The 19,799-nt window shown below is 40.3% G+C and overlaps 1 protein-coding gene across 2 annotated transcripts in view; it reads right to left on the bottom strand.

Annotated features, from left to right (window-relative positions):
- The window catches only part of BIRC6 (baculoviral IAP repeat containing 6), a 330,219-nt gene that overhangs the window by 270,277 nt on the left and 40,143 nt on the right, over positions 1–19,799 (bottom strand). For both annotated transcript variants that reach the window (XM_054976787.1, XM_054976793.1), the window contains exons 11-16: positions 19,235–19,384; positions 18,528–18,753; positions 16,731–16,891; positions 15,510–15,641; positions 12,729–12,860; positions 12,331–12,509 (exon numbers count right to left, since the gene is read on the bottom strand). In XM_054976787.1, coding sequence (XP_054832762.1) covers positions 12,331–12,509; positions 12,729–12,860; positions 15,510–15,641; positions 16,731–16,891; positions 18,528–18,753; positions 19,235–19,384 — 980 coding nt within the window. The remainder of the gene's footprint in view (positions 1–12,330; positions 12,510–12,728; positions 12,861–15,509; positions 15,642–16,730; positions 16,892–18,527; positions 18,754–19,234; positions 19,385–19,799) is intronic.

Here is a 19,799-nt window from a genome sequence, read left to right as displayed (position 1 = left end):
ATTTCTTCATCTTGTCGTATTTGTATCATCAGGATCTCCAATACTGGACTTCCTGTTTGGGATCCATGGAGGTCTAACGCAGCTCCACTTGCGGAGCTGACCGGACTGCCGTTTTAACCGGCCGGCGGGGTGAAAATAGCCCGCGGCCGACTGCTCTCAGGCGGGGAGCAGGCAAAGAACGCTCAAGACCCTAGGGTGAGCTAGATCTCGGACGAGGGGGGGCTCTACACAACGGGTCCCCTCCCGATCCTTGAGGTCCCACCTTGCGACGGGTCGGCTATAATCTCTGCGGCAGTTTTGGGGCCAATTCGGCTGGCATAAGACCTACATACCCAAGCTTCGATTGGGGGAAGAAGCTGAGAGGAGAACTTAAAATCGAAACAGCGATTACAACCCGAGAAAAGTGAAGAGAAGGTAAAGATCATTATCTTCTGAGACGGGACAGATTGATAAAAACAGAGAGGAAAAAAAGTAGATTTTTAAACTGCAACAGACTAGTGAAAAGGAGGGGAAGACTCGGCAGGAATTGAATTTAAAAAGAGACTAAGTTTAAAGAAGTTATTAAAGAAATGGGACTATTGTTTTGAATACCTGTGGCTTTGGAGCTGTGAGAAAAAGACACCATCGCGAGATCTGCTGTGGGAAGACGGGAGACAGGAAGTGCGTAATAACAATAGAGTGGCTGGAGAGAAGCGGCCCTTGCTGGAGGGCAGGAAGTAGGGAATCGCCATTTTTGAAAGGGGAAGGGTCGCGGCTTCAGCGGAAGAGGAAGTAGGCCATCTTGGATTACAAAATCATAGAGAAACCATAGAGAAAAGACGCCCGACATTTTGGACTCTTTAAAATTTAATTTCTATAAGAAGACCGGGACATTTAAAATAGAAAAACGTTAAATTTTACGCCACGGAGTTAAGGAAGAGAGCGGATTCGTGGGAGCGAGCTAAAGCAAGCCCCACGATGTCAAAAAAAGAGTGGCAATCGGCAATAGAAAACCTGGATAAAAACCTGGACAAAAAACTTTTAGATATGATTAAAGAACTTAAGGACACGAAATTGGAGCTGATAAAAGAGGTTAAAGAGGTTACACAGACAGTAAAATCGGAGCTGTCAGAAGTGAAAAAAGGTATGGAAACAATACGAAGTGAATTACAAGGAACGCAGCAGAGAGTTAAAACAGTAGAAGACGCGATGGAGAATTTAGCAGACACGCAACAAACAGAGATGAGATTGGTGAAGGGGAGAATGTCAGTTGCAGAAACTAAACATATGGAGAAGCAGCTACGTTTTCGTGGCTTGCCAGAAGTGGAAGGAAAGTCAGCGCAAGAACAGATGACTGAGGTGTTGGCTGAGTACCTGGGGAAGGAGGAGGAGGAAGTTGTGGCTATCCTAGATGTGGCATACCGTGTGAATTCGAGAATAGCAACCCAGAGGAAACTACCAAGAGATGTGATTGTGCAGTTTACAACACGAAATATGAAAGAGAGGATTGTGACAAAACAGTTTCAAGATCCATTGGAGATTGATGGCAAGACGATTATTATAATGAAGGAACTGCCCAGATCAGTGTTACTGGACCGGAAAAAATATAAAGTGCTAATTCAGATTTTGAAGGACATGAAAATCAGGTACAGATGGGAGTTACCGGAAGGAGTGTCCTTTGAGTTTGGAGGGGCCAAAAAACGCATCAGATCTGAGCGAGAGATGGAGCGATTTATTAAGGACAATGAAAAAGACTTACCAACAAGATCATGAGTATGGAGTGTAAAGTATTATCTTGGAATGTAAATGGACTAAACTCACCGAATAAGAGGAAAAATACTTTTCACTGGCTACTAAAACAAAAATGTGACATTGTTTGTTTGCAAGAGACCCATATCAGAAAGCAGGATGTAAAATATTTAAAATCTGGAAAACTGGGCAAAGAATTTGTAGCGGCCTCCAACAAGAAAAAAAGAGGAGTGGTGTTGTACATAAAAGAGGAGCTACAGCCAAAATTTGTTATGAGAGATGTGGAAGCTAGATTTGTAGCAGTGGAATGTATTTGGAATTTAAAGAGAGTGTTGGTTGTCGGACTTTATGCACCTAACGGTGCAAAAGAAAGCTTCTTTGAGGATTTAAGGAAGGATTTAGACGATCTTGCATATGACCAGATAATTCTTGCTGGAGACTTCAATGGAGTGACAGACTTGGAACTAGACAAAAAGACTACAACGGCACAAAAGAAAAGAGGACTATTACCAAAGCTTTTTTTTGAGTTGATTCAACAAGAGACTCTTGAAGATGTATGGAGGAGAGAATATCCTAAAAGCAGACAGTTTACTTTTTATTCTGCAAGGCATTCTACATTATCAAGAATTGATATGATCTGGGCCTCAAAAGACTTAGCATTATGGACTAAGGAGGTAGAAATAATGCCTATGGTAGGCTCAGATCACAACCCAATTATGTGGAAATTTGGAAAAAAGAGAAAAAGGAAAGCATGGAGAATAAATGAGGACTTGTTACAGGAAAGAGAGAATATGGAAATATTGAGAAGAGAGACAAAGTTTTTTATACAATACAACGTGAATAAAGAAGTACCAACCAATAAAGTTTGGGATGCTTACAAGGCGGTTGTAAGGGGCATACTAATGGACTTAAATGGTAGAGCAAGAAAGAAGAAAGAGGAGAAAAGACAAGAGATTGAGGAGAAAATAAAAGCCAAAGAAATACAGCTAAAAAAGAGACCAAGGAAAAAGAAGGTATACCAGGAAATTAAAATACTTCAAGAACAGCTAACAGCAATGAGCAATAAAGAATTGGAGTGGAATCTCAAAAGACTGAATCAAAAAGCGTTTGAGGGTGCTAATAAACCTGGGAAGTACCTGGCATGGCAATTGAAGAAGAAAAGGGAAAAGAAGATAATAAATAAAATTTGCGAAGATAACAAAACGTATTTGGAGCAGGCTACCATTAGTAGAGCCTTTTATAAATTTTACGCTAAGCTGTATAATAAAAAAGAAGTAAACAAAGAATCAATAGCGTCATATTTGGAGAAAACCAAACTTCCAGAAATCTCGGAAGCTTGGAGAAATAAGTTGAATAGTGAAGTAACTGACGAGGAAATAAGTAAGGCAATACAATCTGCAAATCTAGGAAAGGCGCCAGGGCCAGATGGACTTACGGCTAAATTCTATAAGACAATGGCTAATGAACTGGCACCATTCCTAAAAGAGGTGATGAATGGGGTTTTAAGGGATCAAAGGATTCCAGAAACTTGGAGTGAAGCGAATATATCATTGATCCCAAAAGAGGGCCAAGACCTGACTAATGTGAAAAATTATAGACCTATATCGCTACTCAACAATGACTAAAATTTTTGCGAAGATATTGGCGGAGAGATTGAAGGGGTGGCTCTCGGAAGTCATAGAGGAGGAACAAGCAGGCTTTTTGCCAGACAGACAAATAAGAGACAACTTAAGGACAGTGATCAATGCTATTGAATATTATGACAAGCGTTGTGACAAAGAGGTTGGTTTCTTCTTTGTAGACGCTGAAAAAGCGTTTGACAATTTAAACTGGGACTTTATGTTTGCCACTATGGAAAAGCTACAATTGGGAGAAAGATTCATCAGAGCAATTAAGGAAATTTATAGAGACCAGACTGCAGCAATCGTGGTGAATGATGAATTGACCAAGAAATTGACGATAAGTAAAGGAACAAGACAAGGTTGCCCGTTATCTCCATTGTTGTTCATTTTAGTATTGGAGATTCTGATGATACAAATACGTCAAGATGATGAAATTCGTGGAATAAAAATAAAGGACTATTCATACAAGGTCAGAGCATTTGCGGATGACATAATGTTAATTGTAGAGGACCCATTGGAGAACATGCCAAGAGTGATAGATAAGATCAAGGAGTTTGGAGACTTGGCAGGTTTCTTCATTAACAAAAAGAAGTCAAAGATATTATGCAAAAATATGACTAAGCAGAAACAACAATTGTTAATGGAAACAACGGATTGTGAAGTAACAAGTAAAGTGAAATATTTGGGAGTCGAATTAACTGCAAAGAACATAGATCTATTCAAAAACAATTATGAAAAACTATGGACTCAGATAGAGAGAGACTTGATTAAATGGAATAGATTGAATTTGTCATGGTTGGGCAGGATTGCAGCAGTTAAGATGAATGTGTTACCAAGAGTAATGTTTTTGCTACAGACAATACCAATCATCAGAGACTCCAAACAATTTGAAAAATGGCAGAGGAAAATATCAGATTTTGTTTGGGCAGGCAAGAAGCCTCGAGTGAAAGTGAAAGTTTTACAAGATGCAAAGGAAAGAGGCGGAATGCAACTGCCCAATCTGAGACTTTATCATGATGCAATCTGCCTAGTTTGGTTGAAAGAATGGATGACATTAAAGAACAAGAAACTATTAGCCCTAGAGGGATATAAAAAAATATTTGGATGGCACGCATATTTATGGCATGACAAAGTAAAGGTCAACTCGATGTTCCCGCATCACTTTGTTCGGAGAAGTCTATACATAATCTGGAAGAAGTACAGAATTTATCTACAAGAAGGAACCCCTTTGTGGGTGGTTCCATATGAGGTGATAGACCCGAGAGCTGTTGATAATGAACAACAATGTTTAACGTATAAAGAAATAACTAAAACTGAAGCATCCAAACTTAGAATAAAGACGCAAGAGGAACTATCACCTAACTACGATTGGTTCCAGTATAGACAGATCAGAGACTTATATAATTCGGACTCTGTAAAGGGAGGTATACGAATAGAGAATTCGGAACTAGAGCAGACCCTTCTTAAAGAAGATAAGAAAAGAATATCCAAGGTATACCAAGTACTGTTGAAGTGGTATACCGAGGATGAGATAGTTAAAACACAAATGGTGAAATGGGCTATAAACTTTAATAAAGAAATAACAATGGAGGCATGGGAATACTTGTGGAAAACTACAATGAAGACAACGACATGTATTAATATCAAAGAGAACATTTACAAAATGATCTATCGTTGGTACATGACACCAAAGAAGATTGCGCTAGGGAATTTGAATACTTCTAATAAATGCTGGAAATGTAAGAAGCATGAGGGCTCCCTCTATCATATGTGGTGGTCGTGTGAGGTAGCCAGGCAGTACTGGGGGGAAATAATAAGAGAAATGAGTGAAATTTTACAATTTCAAATTAATAAGAACCCAGAACTCCTGCTACTGAACTTGGGAATGGAGGGAATTCCAGCCCAACACAGGACGTTGATATTTTATATGACAGCAGCAGCTAGACTTTTGTATGCGCAAAAATGGAAAGTACAAGAAGTGCCAACTATTGAAGATTGGACTTACAAATTGCTGTATATGGCTGAAATGGACAAGATGACAAGAAAACTGAGAGATCTGGACTCAGGGCAGTTCAACACAGACTGGGAGAAGCTGAAACAATACCTGGAGAAGAAATGGGAGGTGGGAGGAAAACTGTGGCAGTTTGAGAACTACTGAAGTATTGAAGTAGAGGGGGGAGACTTTACCGGGGGGAGAAGAGATAAATGTGAATTAATAAGCAGTCAGATTAATAGATTGACATATATATAGATATATATAGGTTAACAAACAGAACATAGAGAAAATAATTAATTATAAGGACTAAATATAAGGAGCGATTAACTAACAATATTTTCTTTTTTTCTGATAAGTTTTGTACCAAACTGAATGTCTGAAGATATAGATGGGTCAAATTGATTGACTACGTGAGGAGAGATATATAGAACTATTATAAAAAGATAGAATGAGTAATATATATAGAGAATAAGTCAAATTGTTTGATATAAACGAATGTATGATCTATATGGTTTATGATATATAGAAATATCTGAAATTGAAAAATTGGGATAAATTGTTTATCTAAGATGGAAACAAAGACTTACAGTTTGGGCATATAATGTTAAAAATAGTTAAGGATGTACTGCTTAGAATAATGGAGAATATATATTTGTTTTAGATAGAGGAAGCTAATAAAAGTAAGGGAAAGGGGACAAAGGGTTGGAAAGCTGTTGGAAGTCAACAAAAAGGGGGGGGAAAGGGAGGGGGTTAGAGATGAAAAAATTGGGGAAAATTGAATGTAAATGTGGAAATAATGGATTCTAACCCAATAAAAAATTTTCAAAAAAAAAAAAAAAAAGGATCTCCAATACTAAAATGAACAACAGTGGAGACAACGGGCAACCTTGTCTTGTTCCTTTACTTATAGTCAATTTCTTGGTCGCTTCATCATTCACCACAATTGCTGCAGTCTGGTCTCTGTAAATTTCCTTAACTGCTCTGATGAATCTTTCTCCCAATTGTAGCTTTTCCATAGTGGCAAACATAAAGTCCCAGTTTAAATTGTCAAACGCCTTTTCAGCGTCAACAAAGAAGAAACCAACCTCTTTGTCACAACGCTTGTCATAATATTCAATAGCATTAATCACTGTCCTTAAATTGTCTCTTATTTGTCTGTCTGGCAAAAAACCTGCTTGTTCCTCCTCTATAACCTCCGAGAGCCACCCCTTCAGTCTCTCCGCCAATATCTTCGCAAAAATTTTATAGTCATTATTAAGTAACGATATAGGTCTGTAATTTTTCACGTTAGTCAAGTCTTGGCCCTCTTTTGGGATCAATGATATGTTCGCTTCACTCCAGGTGTCTGGAATTCTTTGATCCCTTAAAACTCCATTAATCACCTCTTTTAGGAATGGTGCCAGTTCATTGACCATTGTCTTATAAAATTTAGCCGTAAGTCCATCTGGCCCTGGCGCCTTTCCTAGATTTGCAGATTGTATTGCCTTACTTATTTCCTCGTCCGTTACTTCACTGTTCAATTTATTTCTCCAAACTTCCGAGATTTCTGGAAGTTTCGTTTTCTCCAAATATGACGCTATTGATTCTTTATTTACTTCTTTCTTATTGTACAACTTAGCGTAGAATTTATAAAAGGCTCTACTAATGGCAGTCTGTTCCAAATACGTTTTATTGTCTTCACAAATTTTATTTATTATTTTCCTTTCCCTTCTCTTCTTCAATTGCCATGCCAGGTATTTCCCAGGTTTATTTGCACCTTCGAATGCCTTCTGATTCAGTCTTTTAAGGTTCCACTCCAATTCTTTATTACTCATTGCTGTTAGCTGTTCTTGGAGTATTTTAATTTCCTGATATATTTTCTTTTTCCCTGGTCTCTTTTTTAACTGTGTTTCTTTGGCTTTTATTTTTTCCTCAATCTCTTGTCTTTTCTCCTCTTTCTTCTTTCTTACTCTACCATTTAAGTCCATTAGTATGCCCCTCATAACCGCCTTGTAGGCATCCCAGACTTTGTCAGTTGGTACTCCTTTGTTCACGTTATATTGTATGAAGTACTTTGTCTCTCTTCTCAATATCTCCATGTTCTCTCCTTCTTGTAGCAAGTCCTCATTTATTCTCCATGCTTTCCTTTTTCTCCTTTTCCCTAGTTTCCACATAATTGGGTTGTGATCTGAGCCTACCATCGGCATTATTTCTACCTCCTTAGTCCATAACGCTAAGTCTTTTGAGGCCCAGATCATGTCAATTCTTGATAATGTAGAGTGCCTTGCAGAATAAAAAGTAAACTGTCTGCTTTTGGGATATTCTCTCCTCCATACATCTTCGAGAGTCTCTTGTTGAATCAACTCAAAAAATAGCTTTGGTAATAATCCTCTTTTCTTTTGTGCCGTTGTTGTCTTTTTGTCTAATTCCAAGTCTGTCACTCCATTGAAGTCTCCAGCAAGAATTATCTGGTCATATGAAAGATCATCTAAATGCTTCCTCAAATCCTCAAAGAAGCTTTCTTTTGCACCGTTAGGTGCATAAACTCCGACTACCAACACTCTCTTTAAATTCCAAGTACATTCCACTGCTACAAATCTGGCTTCCACATCTTTCATTACAAATTTTGGCTGTAGCTCCTCTTTTACATACAACACCACTCCTCTTTTTTTCTTGGTTGGGGCTGCTACAAAATCCTTGCCCAATTTTTCGAATTTTAAATATTTTACATCCTGCTTTCGAATATGAGTCTCTTGCAAACAAACAATGTCACATTTTTGTTTTAATAGCCAGTGGAAAATATTTTTCCTCTTATTCGGTGAGTTTAGTCCATTTACATTCCAAGATAATACTTTACACTCCATACTCATAATCTTGTTGGTAAGTCTTTTTCATTGTCCCTTATAAATCGCTCCATTTCCCGCTCAGATCTAATGCGCTTTTTGGCACCTCCAAATTCAAAGGACAGACCTTCTGGAAGCTCCCATCTGTACCTGATTTTCATGTCCTTCAGTATCTGGATTAGCGCTTTATATTTTTTCCGATCTAGTAACACTGATCTGGGTAATTCCTTCATTATGATAATTGTCTTGCCATCGATCTCCAATGGATCTTGAAACTGTTTAGTCACAATCTTCTCTTTCATGTTTCGTGTTGTAAATTGCACAATCACATCTCTTGGTACTTTCCTCTGGGTTGCAATTCTCGAATTCACGCGATATGCCACATCAAGGATAGCCACAACTTCCTCCTCCTCCTTCCCCAGGTATTCAGCTAACACCTCAGTCATCTGTTCTTGCGCTGTCTTTCCTTCTATCTCCGGCAAACCGCGAAATCTGAGCTGCTTCTCCATGTGTCTACTTTCCGCAACCGCCATCCTTCCCCTCATCAGTCTCATCTCTGTTTGTTGCGTGTCTGCTAAGTTTTTCATCGTTCCTTCTACTGTTTTAACTCTCTGCTGCGTTCCTTGTAATTCATTTTGTATTGTTTCCATACCTTTCTTCACTTCTGACAGCTCCGATTTTACTTCTGACAGCTCCGATTTTACTGTCTGTTTAACCTCTTTAATCAACTCCAATTTCATGTCTTTAAATTCTTTAATCACCTCTAAAAGTTTTTTGTCCAGGTTTTCTATTGCCAATTGCCACTCTTTTTTCGACATCGTGGGGCTTGCTTTAGCTCGCTCCCACGAGTCCGCTCTCTTCCTTAACTCCGTGGCGTTAAATTTAGTACCTTTTTTGTTTCAAATGTCCCGGTCTTCTTGCATAAATTAGTTTTTAAAGAGTCCAAAATGTCGGGCGTCTTTTCTCTATGGTCTCTCTATGATTTTATAATCCAAGATGGCCTACTTCCTTTTCCGCTGAAGCCGCGACCCTTCCCCTTTCAAAAATGGCGATTCCCTTCTTCCTGCCCTCCAGCAAGGGCCGCTTCTCTCCAGCCACTCTATTGTTGTTACGCACTTCCTGTCTCCCGTCTTCCCACAGCAGATCTCGCGATGGTGTCTTTTTCTCACAGCTCCATAACCACAGGTATTCAAAACAATAGTCCAATTTCTTTAATAACTTCTTTAAACTTAGCCTCTTTTCAAATGCAACTCTTGCCGAGTCTTCCCCTCCTTTTCATTAATCTGTTGCAGTTTAAAAATCTACTTTTTTTTCCTCTCTGTTTTTATCAATCTGTCCCGTATTGGAAGATAGTGATCTTTACCTTCTCATTCACTTTTCTCGGGTTGTAATCACTGTTTCGATTTTAACTTCTCCTCTCCACTTCTTCCCCCAATCGAAGCTTGGGTATGTAGGTCTTATGCCAGCCGAATTGGCCCCAAAACTGCCGCAGAGATTGTAGCCGACCTGTCACAGGGTGGGACCTCAAGGGTCGTGAGGGGGCCCGTTGCGTAGAGCCCCCCCTCGCCCGAGATCAACGCGCCCTGAGGTCTTGAGCGTTCTTTGCCTGCTCTCCGCCTGAGAGCAGTCGGCCGCGGGCTATTTTGCCCCCACCGGCCGGTTAAAACGGCAGTCCGGTCAGCTCCGCAATTGGAGCTGCGTCAGACCTCCATAAATCCCAAACCGGAAGTCGATTCCACAGGAAAATCTGATAGGCTCCCATGATTGCCGAGTAATTAGAAATTTTGAGCGTCAGGGCAGCAGACGAGTATAATTTCTTGCCCAATGAATCCAGCTTCCTGCTTTCTTTGTCGATGGGTACGGCATGGGACCCTTGGCGCTGACGGGTCTGCATCTCCTCTGTAATGAGAGAAGAAGGCGGTGGATGTGCAAAGAGATACGTACAGACGTCATCTCTAGTTTTATATAGAGCTTCTAGTTTACGAGATGTCGGGTAAACGGATGCCGGTTTTTCACAGATTGTGGTAACAATTTCCACCAAACCTTCAGTGAACGGGAATGCAATGGTTGGAGGATTCCCAGACTGGACATACTGCAGAATTTTATCCTTCGGTTTCGGATCTACAGCTGAAATCTCAATGTCCAGAGAACGGGCCATTCGGACCATCTGCTCAGTGTAGAGCCGGTAGTCTTCCGAAGGTGAAATATGACCAGTCCCAATAATGATGTCCTCAGGCGATGGGTCAGAAGGAGGGCTAGGGCTTGGATCTTGACGAGACCCAGGCTGTAGGTAAGGTGAACCCCGTCCGGGAGAACCATAGCAGGAGAACTCACTCCGAGTGTCACCCCAATACTCTCTGCCAAAAGATGGGGAATAGGATCGGTGAGACCTTGCATAAAGGGAGCCTTCCCATTCATATCCACTCCTAGGCAAGTGATAAGGTAGATTCTCTCTACCAGTATAGTCTCCAGCAGACCACTTATGGGCCACAAGAGGCGGAGCGTCGGGCAGGTCACCGTCATCAGCAGAGGAATGGCACAACAGAGAAGACAGGTGCGGTGAAGGAGTCTTGGGTTCTCCCAGAGCACCTCATCAGTTTGGACGGAAGTTGATTGTCTGTGCTTCGACTTCTTTTTTGCCTTCTTCTCACCCTGGGAGGCTAAGCCACGGTCGGTGCTTCGACTCCAGTCCACGGGATCCGGTGATGCTAAGGTAGGCAACGGATCCGAAGCCTTGGATTCCGACCTGGCACTAGTCTTCGGACCGAGGCTAAGGCGAGTTGACTCCGTAGGCTTCAGAACTGATGGCGTCGGTTCCGGTGTCGGATCCGACGACTTTGGAGCCGATCCGGTCGGGATGTTCGGATCAGATGAAGCCCTCTGCACCTTCGGAGTCGGCATGGAGGGCGTTTCCGACCTCGACGGAGACTTGGAACGGTGTCGTCGCTTCCGAGTCGGATCCGACTTCGGGGGATGTTTGCGATCCAAAGTGGAGCCCGAGGCATCTTTCGGATCCGCCCTCTCAGCCCTGGCCTTAGGCGTGAACCGTTGACAATGCTCACATTTCTCGATGATGTGTCCTTCACCCAAGCACTCGAGGCAAATGGAATGGCCATCCGTTCTCGTCATTTTCATCGAACAGGTCGAACAGCGCTTAAACAGCGCTTTCTCCGCCATCCTTGGGAAAAAAAAACGAGCCATCTCTTCACAAAATGGCGTTTCTTCACAGAGGACAGCTAGATCTTCACCGGTCGGCAGCAAAGAAGAAACTGAGGGTGAAGGGGGCGATGTCGCCCAATGTCGCTCAGGCGGGAAAAGCCGCGCAGGCACATTGGGCAGACGGGCACCCCCAGTGGACATTTGCTAGAAAAGAAAAATCCGGTCGGCAGGCCTGCGCAGGCGCAGTCCCATGTGGGGCTGCACAGAAGACGGACAGTGAACAAATGAGTTCAAGTTGCATATATTTTCTTTTTTGCTCCTTTTCATAATTAAATTGTGACAGAGGTCTCAAAAAACAGAAAGTCAAAAGGTTGGACCCAAAGAGTCACGGATTTCAGCTTAATGAACAGATCTTTCCCCGCTCACGCCATGCTTCCTAAAAAGCTGCTCCTGAGGGTTCTCTGACACTTATAAATAGCGTAGGATACAGAATGAGGGCTTGCAGCTTGAGCTGGAATTGTGGAGCAAGTACAAGAGCTTTCTACAGCACTTTAGCATCCAGGTATCTTTGGATACAACCAATTATTTGTTGGAGCCATTTTATGTCATACTTTAAAAATGAAACAAGCATAAATCTTAAATTAGCTTGCCAAGAGATTTGATTAGTTTGAATAAATTAAGCCAAAAGCACCAGTTCTCAGAGATCAAAAAGCAATGGGTGCTGGCTCACAAAGCTTTCGAAGATACAGAAAGCATTCCAACAGTGATTGAGGGGCACTCAAAATCAAAGAATAAACAAGACAGTACACACATTTTGTCAATTCCAAGTACAATTCTAATTAAAGTCTAAAGCTTCTAAACTTTATCCTTGGCTTTAAAATAACAGCAGGGTCCTATTTATAATGACATAGTTGACACTTTTTGTCTAACCAAAGGAATTTCTGCAAGCAGGCGAGGAGCAGCATAATTCTGATCATGTTTTCTTGATATGTTATTTAAATACCTTGCCTGCTGCAACTTTTGCCAGAAGCGAAGCAAGGGAATGACCCTTGTTATTTTGAGGCTTGAGAGATGGTATCCTTACAACAGGCCAGATTCCACCATTGCACATCTCTTCCGTTCCTCGGTCATTCACAGCTTTCACGTGGATTAAAAATGAACGGTATTTGCCACCTGCCATACCTAGAATAAAACACACAAAATATAAAAACAAAAGCCTTTAACTTAATTTTATATGTATTTAAAAATAGTATTGAACCATTCACAACTGAGACGATCCTCTAAGAGACATTTTAGTCTTGGATTAGGGTCATCTCAAGAACGAAGATGTGTATCCATTAGGTTCTGGAAGAAACTCACTGTTTACAGTTTCATTTCAAAGTATTCAAGGAAAATTTTTACCTTTAACAAGCTTTGGACTTGTTAGGGTCAACATTCCAGCATGCCCTGAAAGATCAAGTCCAGTAGCCAACCATACTGGACCACAAAGAATATCTTCTTTATGATCTTCTAAGAAGGAACATAATCGAAGACCTTTAAAAAAGTTTGAAAAAGTCAAGTTTCATTGGCCATTCACAAGTGTACATAAAGTCAACCTGTTCAAATAGGTCTCTGACAGTGAATCATTAGCAAAATACGTATCTTCCACTGTATTTAGGTTTTGAAACCATAATTCTACAGTGGAAGATACAATATTTTGCTAAAAATTAAAGGAAAGCTAGTGGGTTGGATCCAGATTAAATTTTCCATTAACAGAAGGGGTGGAGTGATTTCTACCAATTCCCTCTTCATGCTGCAGAGCCTCGATTTGCTCTCATGCAGTTTTCCCAGCAGCAGGACAGGAGATCAGTAGGCCGTAGTGGGGAGTAGGGGTGTGCGCTTCCGGTTTAGGATTCGGATTTTTGACCCAAGATTTGGCATTTCCAAATCAGCCTCAGCATAGCTGAAGTGATTCAGAAATGTTGAAGAAAAGCTTACTGAAGCTTTGGAATGCTTCGGGCAGCACAGCAGCACTCTTTCCTTTGCCGTCCTTAAGGAAAGGCAAGAGAAAAAGTGCTTCCTAGTGCTTTCGTGCCTTTTTTTACCCAATGGGAGGGGGGAGGGGGCTGGAGATGGAGTGAGTGACAGTCAGAAAGGGAGGCAGGGAGGAGGGATCAGGGAAAGGAGGGGTGACTCTGAGAGTTGCCAATCCGTGCAGCAGCTCTCCTTCCAGTGATTCTCTAGGAGTGTGCTTTTAAAAAAATGCTGCAGGGATTTACATTAGAGGATAGGGCACCTTTTGGGAGGGTTATAAAATGCCCCCCCCCAGTCCAATTTTGCTGAAACTTGGATGGTCGTGAGAGGATACATAGGAGTAGGTCCCCTGCAAATTTGGTGCAATTTGCTTGCAAAATGCCACCTCTAGCCACCTAGAACCCCCATAAAGAATAATGGAGATTGGAGGTGGACAGGGGCACCTTCTTTGGAAGGCTGTTACATGGCCCTGCAAAGTTCAATCTTCCTGAAACTTGGGTGGTCGTGAGGAGGGTTAAGAGACGGTCCCCAGAAACTTTGGAATTATTAGGTAAGAAGATGCCCCCTCCAGTCCCTGTATTGCTGGGAATGGCACTTCCCATTGGAAACAATGGCCAAATATTACTTAATAATCCTGAAGCAGTTTAAATAACCAAAGTGGCTTGCCACTTTAGGATTCAGGTTTACCCGATTCCCCCCCCCTTTGGTAAAACCAAAGCGGGAAACCCAAACCTGTGCTGAGGTGCACACCCCTAGTGGGGAAGATGGAAATTTCTGTTCCATTGACAAAAATGCCTTGCATGAGTGGAACACTGAGTCTGGATCTAACCAAACAATTTCAAAATTTTGGCATTCTCAAGTTCAAATGAAGTTTCTCTCATTTCAACATTATACTGTAATTTATCTAGGCAAAACCCATGCATATTTTTAAAAAGCATTTACTAAAATTAATCTACCTTAAGTTGTTTATAAAATGAAACCTGGGTTATCAGCAGTCTGGCCATCTGTAACGCAGAATCTTGTTCTCTGTTCAGATTGTCAGTGTATACCTTATCCCAATACCAGAATGTAAATAAGAATTTTGTCAAGGTTCAAGACCAAGTAAGAAAACACACTACACTCTAATCATGTTGTATGATTGGTTAGAGCTGTGTTTTCCTTCATTCTCAAGACAAACTAAGAAAGAAGATAACACTAGAATCCATGAATGGGGAGCAGCTGGCTCCTAGCTCTAGGAGTTGGTGGAGGAGGCTGCCTTTAAAACAGACATGCAAGGCAGGACTAGTGAAAAGAATTTATACTGTGTCATGCTATCAAGTGAATCTTTTCTTCCCTCAATTATTTTTATGAAAGATACAAAACTGTACACAATTAGTGTGACACAATTTCTAGTTCTCCAGTCCCTCTGTAACCAAACTCTGCTTTCTTTTGCCACTCTTTTGTAAACCTGGAGACACTTGGTCTGATTGATCAGAACCAGCAGGACTGGGAACTGATTCAAACAGCTGCAATGCTCTTTGGCTTGTTGATGGAATTTTGACCCTCGCCGGGCAGTGGCCAATTACGTCTCCTAGCCACAAACATTAGTGATGGCAAATCAGGCAGAACAGCTCAGAACATTCCTTGGTAGAGGAACTCTGTCTTTTGCACAGTTTAATCTTTTTTTTTAGGTTGGTAAAAAAAAAAGCCTTAAGAAGGCTTTAGGTCCTCTGAGAACATTATAATGATTTCTGCTGTATTACTGTGTGTTTGGATTTTAGACATTACTGGCACAAATCCTAAATGGAGGAATCTCCTTGAACCTAAGGAGCCTTCCTCCAACTTCCATCAGAGGAAGGCTCACTTAGGCTCGGGGAAGGCTTTGAACTTTGCTCAGTAGAGTGGTAGGATACACAACAGTGCTTCTACTGAGGAATTCTTTTCGTTTAATGACATTTTTATGTAAGCTGCTTTCAGAACTAAGTACTGGGCTAACATGGAGGATCCAAGTTTTATAAATGAAAGTAAATATGAGAAATACTAGAACACTTAGCAGCTACAGTTTACGATATTTAAGCTTCCCAATTTTATCTACAATTGCTGCTAAAACATTTATTTCAAAATACCAACTCTCAAACATGTAGATGATAAATGAATTTTAAACGAATGCTATACTTCAGAGTAACTCACATTGTGACTCTTCTACATCCATATTTTGCATTTCTTCATTCAGACCATCTAATCCTGGTTTTCCATTCTTCTCCATTTCAACAGTATGAGCCGGAGACAGAGGAAAAGTTATTTGCCTATCCACAGCTGCTTCTGCGGAATCCAAGGAGACATACTTTTACACCTGTCTTCAAAATTTCCTTAAATTGCCATTAAATTCGTTAATATTAAAATTAAGTATTTTCAATATAATTTTTATTCCTCAACACTGTTAAGATACATTATACAAACACTTTACTTTTTGAAACCTGCCCTATATGATTGGTAACTATGCTCCTAAAAGACATCCAGGGCTAAAAAATTTTTTGAATTCTTGGGTTAGGATCAAATATTACAGGTCTATTTGTGTTTTATGCAGAGATTGGGGGAGGGGAGAGAAAAATCTCTACCAAATCCTTTCAAAGCCAATTTTTAGTGCCTGAGTAATAAATGCTCAGGGATGCTCCTCATGGTTGCAGTCTTTAGTTCTTGCCCCATCCCCATCTCCAGGTATCACTATTACATGAAAGCAGAACCTGGCTCATTGTCTCTTTCACTGCAGGAACTCTTTATTGTTAGGAGGAATATAAATAGGTATGCAACTTCCAGTGCTACAGAGGATGTGACCTGTTGCCAGTACCAATTATGACAACAAGGCAGCTGCCTGCAACCAATTATTTACTACGGATTAAGGTAGCAGAAGATGAGTTGTCTGGCTTCTTCTAACATTACCTACTACATTCAGCTGACTTTTTTACATTTTACAAATGTTCCTTTGGTACAACGGACATTAAGACAGGTACAAGCTGCAAACAGCAAATAGTTAAAAATATAATCATTTCAGAGCAGCAAATCAAACTTCGTAAGCATTTGCCTCATGTTCCCCTAATTCTCTTACTCTTATAAATGAAAAAAAATATAATCTAATACTATTCTGGAGGAACACTGCTGCCTCCTGAACTGTTTACCAATGGTTTTACCATTTTGTTTTTAAAACATATCAAGTCAACATAAAACTTTCTACAGTATGATCAGCAGCAAAGAACTTTCTCAAAGCCAACTTCGTTTTAAGACAAATGATGAAAATAGAACAAAATTCAAATTTAAGCTACTTCCAATATATTACATTCATATTTACATTTTAGCACCTTTGCCTTTAAATACAGAACATTAAAATAAACAATTCGTTCATTCTTGACTTACCACTGACTTTCCCTAAGCCTGGAGCTTTATTTTTCAACAAAGTCACTTGAATTTGTGGAATGTTTGTGATGTTTGAATTCAAAACAAATTTGAAGTCCACATGTCCAACCATACAGGCTTTTGGCAAAACCAGTTCAAAGACATGTTCATCCCAGCTGTTGCTACAAATGGAAGAGGAAAAAGTCATATAAGCACCAATATGCATTTCATACTTTATTAAAGTTACTCAAGTTAACCTTTTATGTTTTGTTGCAGAGACAAAATGTGCAAGCAGTTTCTGTCCACACTGACTGAAATGAACAATGAAATTGAAGCTTCAAGCTGGTTGGAATTGAGTCAGTTAAGCCATTCTTGACCAAAACCATTCTCATCTGCTCTGCGCTTTTCTCCCCTTACTTCTAACTTGTTTGTTTCTACTGTATGCTGACTCTTTAATAGGTTAACCCAGAAGGCTTCAGTGTCAGCAAGCCTTGTGCAAGAATGGAAGGGAATACCTTCACTTTAGTAACAGTTTACTGTAGGAGTGGTGAGTCTGCTTAAGTTCTTCAAACCTAGGCCAGGACAGTCTCAACTAAATATTTGTTGTATTTTTTCCTTCAGATCAAGTTGTCTATCCCTGGACTTCCCACTGGTGTTAAAAATCAACTACTGATTTAGAAGTTGGGGTTTTGTTGCTGTGCTCGACAATAGTTTGTCTTTTTTAATGTCCACAGTAGCAAGTGAAAATACTGGGGAAATAACTGAGTGAGGTTTATAATATCTATTATTACACAGTGGAGGAATTGCCTCTACGGTTTGCTGTGGAGAACTGGCCTCAAGTGCAATTCTAATGAAATAATAAATAAATAAAAATGAATGCCCAGTCTCATTCAGCCCAGTACCTGGTTTTAATCATTTGTTTTAAACCACATTGCTGTAACTTGCCTGTATAAAGGAATGCATGTCCCTTGAGTATGTGTGAGCATGTGCAGAATGCTTTTTAGTCACAAATGAAGCTCTTGCCCTTGGCACTCATACCCATCCCCCAGCTGCACATTTCAAGCTAAAGGACTGAAGAGGCATAATGCTCAGACAAGTTTATATTCCAGAACCAATCCCTAAGGAAAAGAAATTCTTCCTTCCAGAAGGCCAAATGACTGAAAGTGCTTAATAACATCCCATCACTTTTCAGCAGTGCATGGAAGCATTACTATTAATACAGTTTTCCACGTGACATCCCCAGGCCCCACCCCATGACATCACTGGACTTCACCTATGACATCAGGCCCTAGCCAATCTCAGGATTTAAGATGATGGAGACCTGGGAACCCTAGCCTTCCCTCCCCAAGTCTACTTGTATCCCCTGAATGTTAAATCTCGGTCCTGGGTACAGTCCATTCTATCACCCTAGTATCACCTCATTCTGCTGCATGTGTAGAACAGATTTATTTATTTATTTATATTTGATTTATATTCCGCCCTCCCCACACCAACAGGCTCAGGGCAGATCTAATAAAATTAATAAATGGAACAAGTATAGTACAATTTCAATTGTAAAAAAGATCTATGGTTATCTTCCTTTACATTAAACTTTACATGTCTGTTAAATAACTCTCAATGTTCTGCACTGACAACTGAACTCTCTCAAACAAAATGTCCTCTGGAACATCCAAACCTGATAGCACTAAGTGAGTTTCGAGACCAGGAGTCTTTCCTCATTACCAACAGCTTTGGATTACAGAATGTGGGAGATCCCACTTTAAATAAATGAAGAAATCTGTTGGTTCAGGTATTATGTTACATATACTGATTTTTCACCTGTCTGTTTGTAATTTCCAAGTTCTAGTATGCTGGGCTGCATCCCCATGATGCTGCTGATGCAAATGTTGTGGATGCCGCCTTTGCTGTTGTTCCTGCTGGACCTCAACCCAGCATGGAGGAACCGTGGCAGAAAATCGTGGTGTCAAAGTCTCAAAACGAGTCAGTTCCACTAATGATGTCAAAGTTTCAAGGGAAAATGGCTGGTCCACCAGAAGATCAACTCCTGTTTTAGAATTAGAGAGAAACGAAATTCAGTGTGTACTAGGGCAATTAATAATCAGCACGAGGATATGTAACTTGGTTGGCCATTCAGCCACAGTTGATATTTTGCCCCAGTTACACTAACACACAAATCAAATTTGATTATAGCAAGATCTTGTGCATTAGAGGTTACAGGTAGCTCTCTACTTAGGAATAAAAGACATCAATATATTACACCTTGAGAACTGTCAACTCTTTTAAAGCACTACACTATTTTAGCAGAGCTGTTCTTTCTGCTAATCCTGAACCTCAAAAGCACAATTCTGCAAAATAAATGTATGCAATGTAATTTAGTTTATTCTGATTACAAAATACTCATTTGGCATTTGTGTATTTGTGCAAAATACAAAGTTCTTTTATCTTAACAGTACACAGTATGTTAAAAGTACACCAAAAACATGCTCAAAATATGGCTATATACCAAACAGGTATTCGAAATGTACCTGTAATGCCTGGACTGGAAGGATTAGATAAAGGCTTGGAGCCTTCTGTTAACTGCTCTGCCACTTTAGAGAGAGATGCATCCACAAGTATATCAGCTTCGTCTACATCATCACAAGTCCCTCCAATCTGCAGGAAATGAAGTTCTCCACCTAAACATAGTTGTGAATTCAAGCACACATTCAGAAGAGTCCATGTTAAACAACCATACCTTAATCTCAAACTCAGTAACAATGATAATTCCTTTTCTAAAGATATCTGATTACTGCATTTAGTGATATGTTCGGACAAAGATAGTGAAGGAAACTAAGTAACATGCATTTTAAATTCATGAATGCAATTCTTTCATAATAAACAGAAACTGTGAGTTTAGAGACATACTCCAAATTTACCAGCCACTGTAGGATATGCCATCATATCCCTAAGGCATCCAATCGGCCACAATTCTCAACTTGGATTTCTCAACCAATTCTCAGTCTGAATCAGACTGAGCCTCCTGCTCAAAGTATCTTCTTGGCAAGAATATAGACCAAAGCTCCTTTGGAGCCTATGAGTTCTTAAAATTCT

Source organism: Eublepharis macularius, chromosome 1, assembly GCF_028583425.1.
Source record: "Eublepharis macularius isolate TG4126 chromosome 1, MPM_Emac_v1.0, whole genome shotgun sequence".
Classification (NCBI taxonomy): domain Eukaryota; kingdom Metazoa; phylum Chordata; class Lepidosauria; order Squamata; family Eublepharidae; genus Eublepharis; species Eublepharis macularius.
This window is presented reverse-complemented; position numbering and strand designations above follow the sequence as displayed.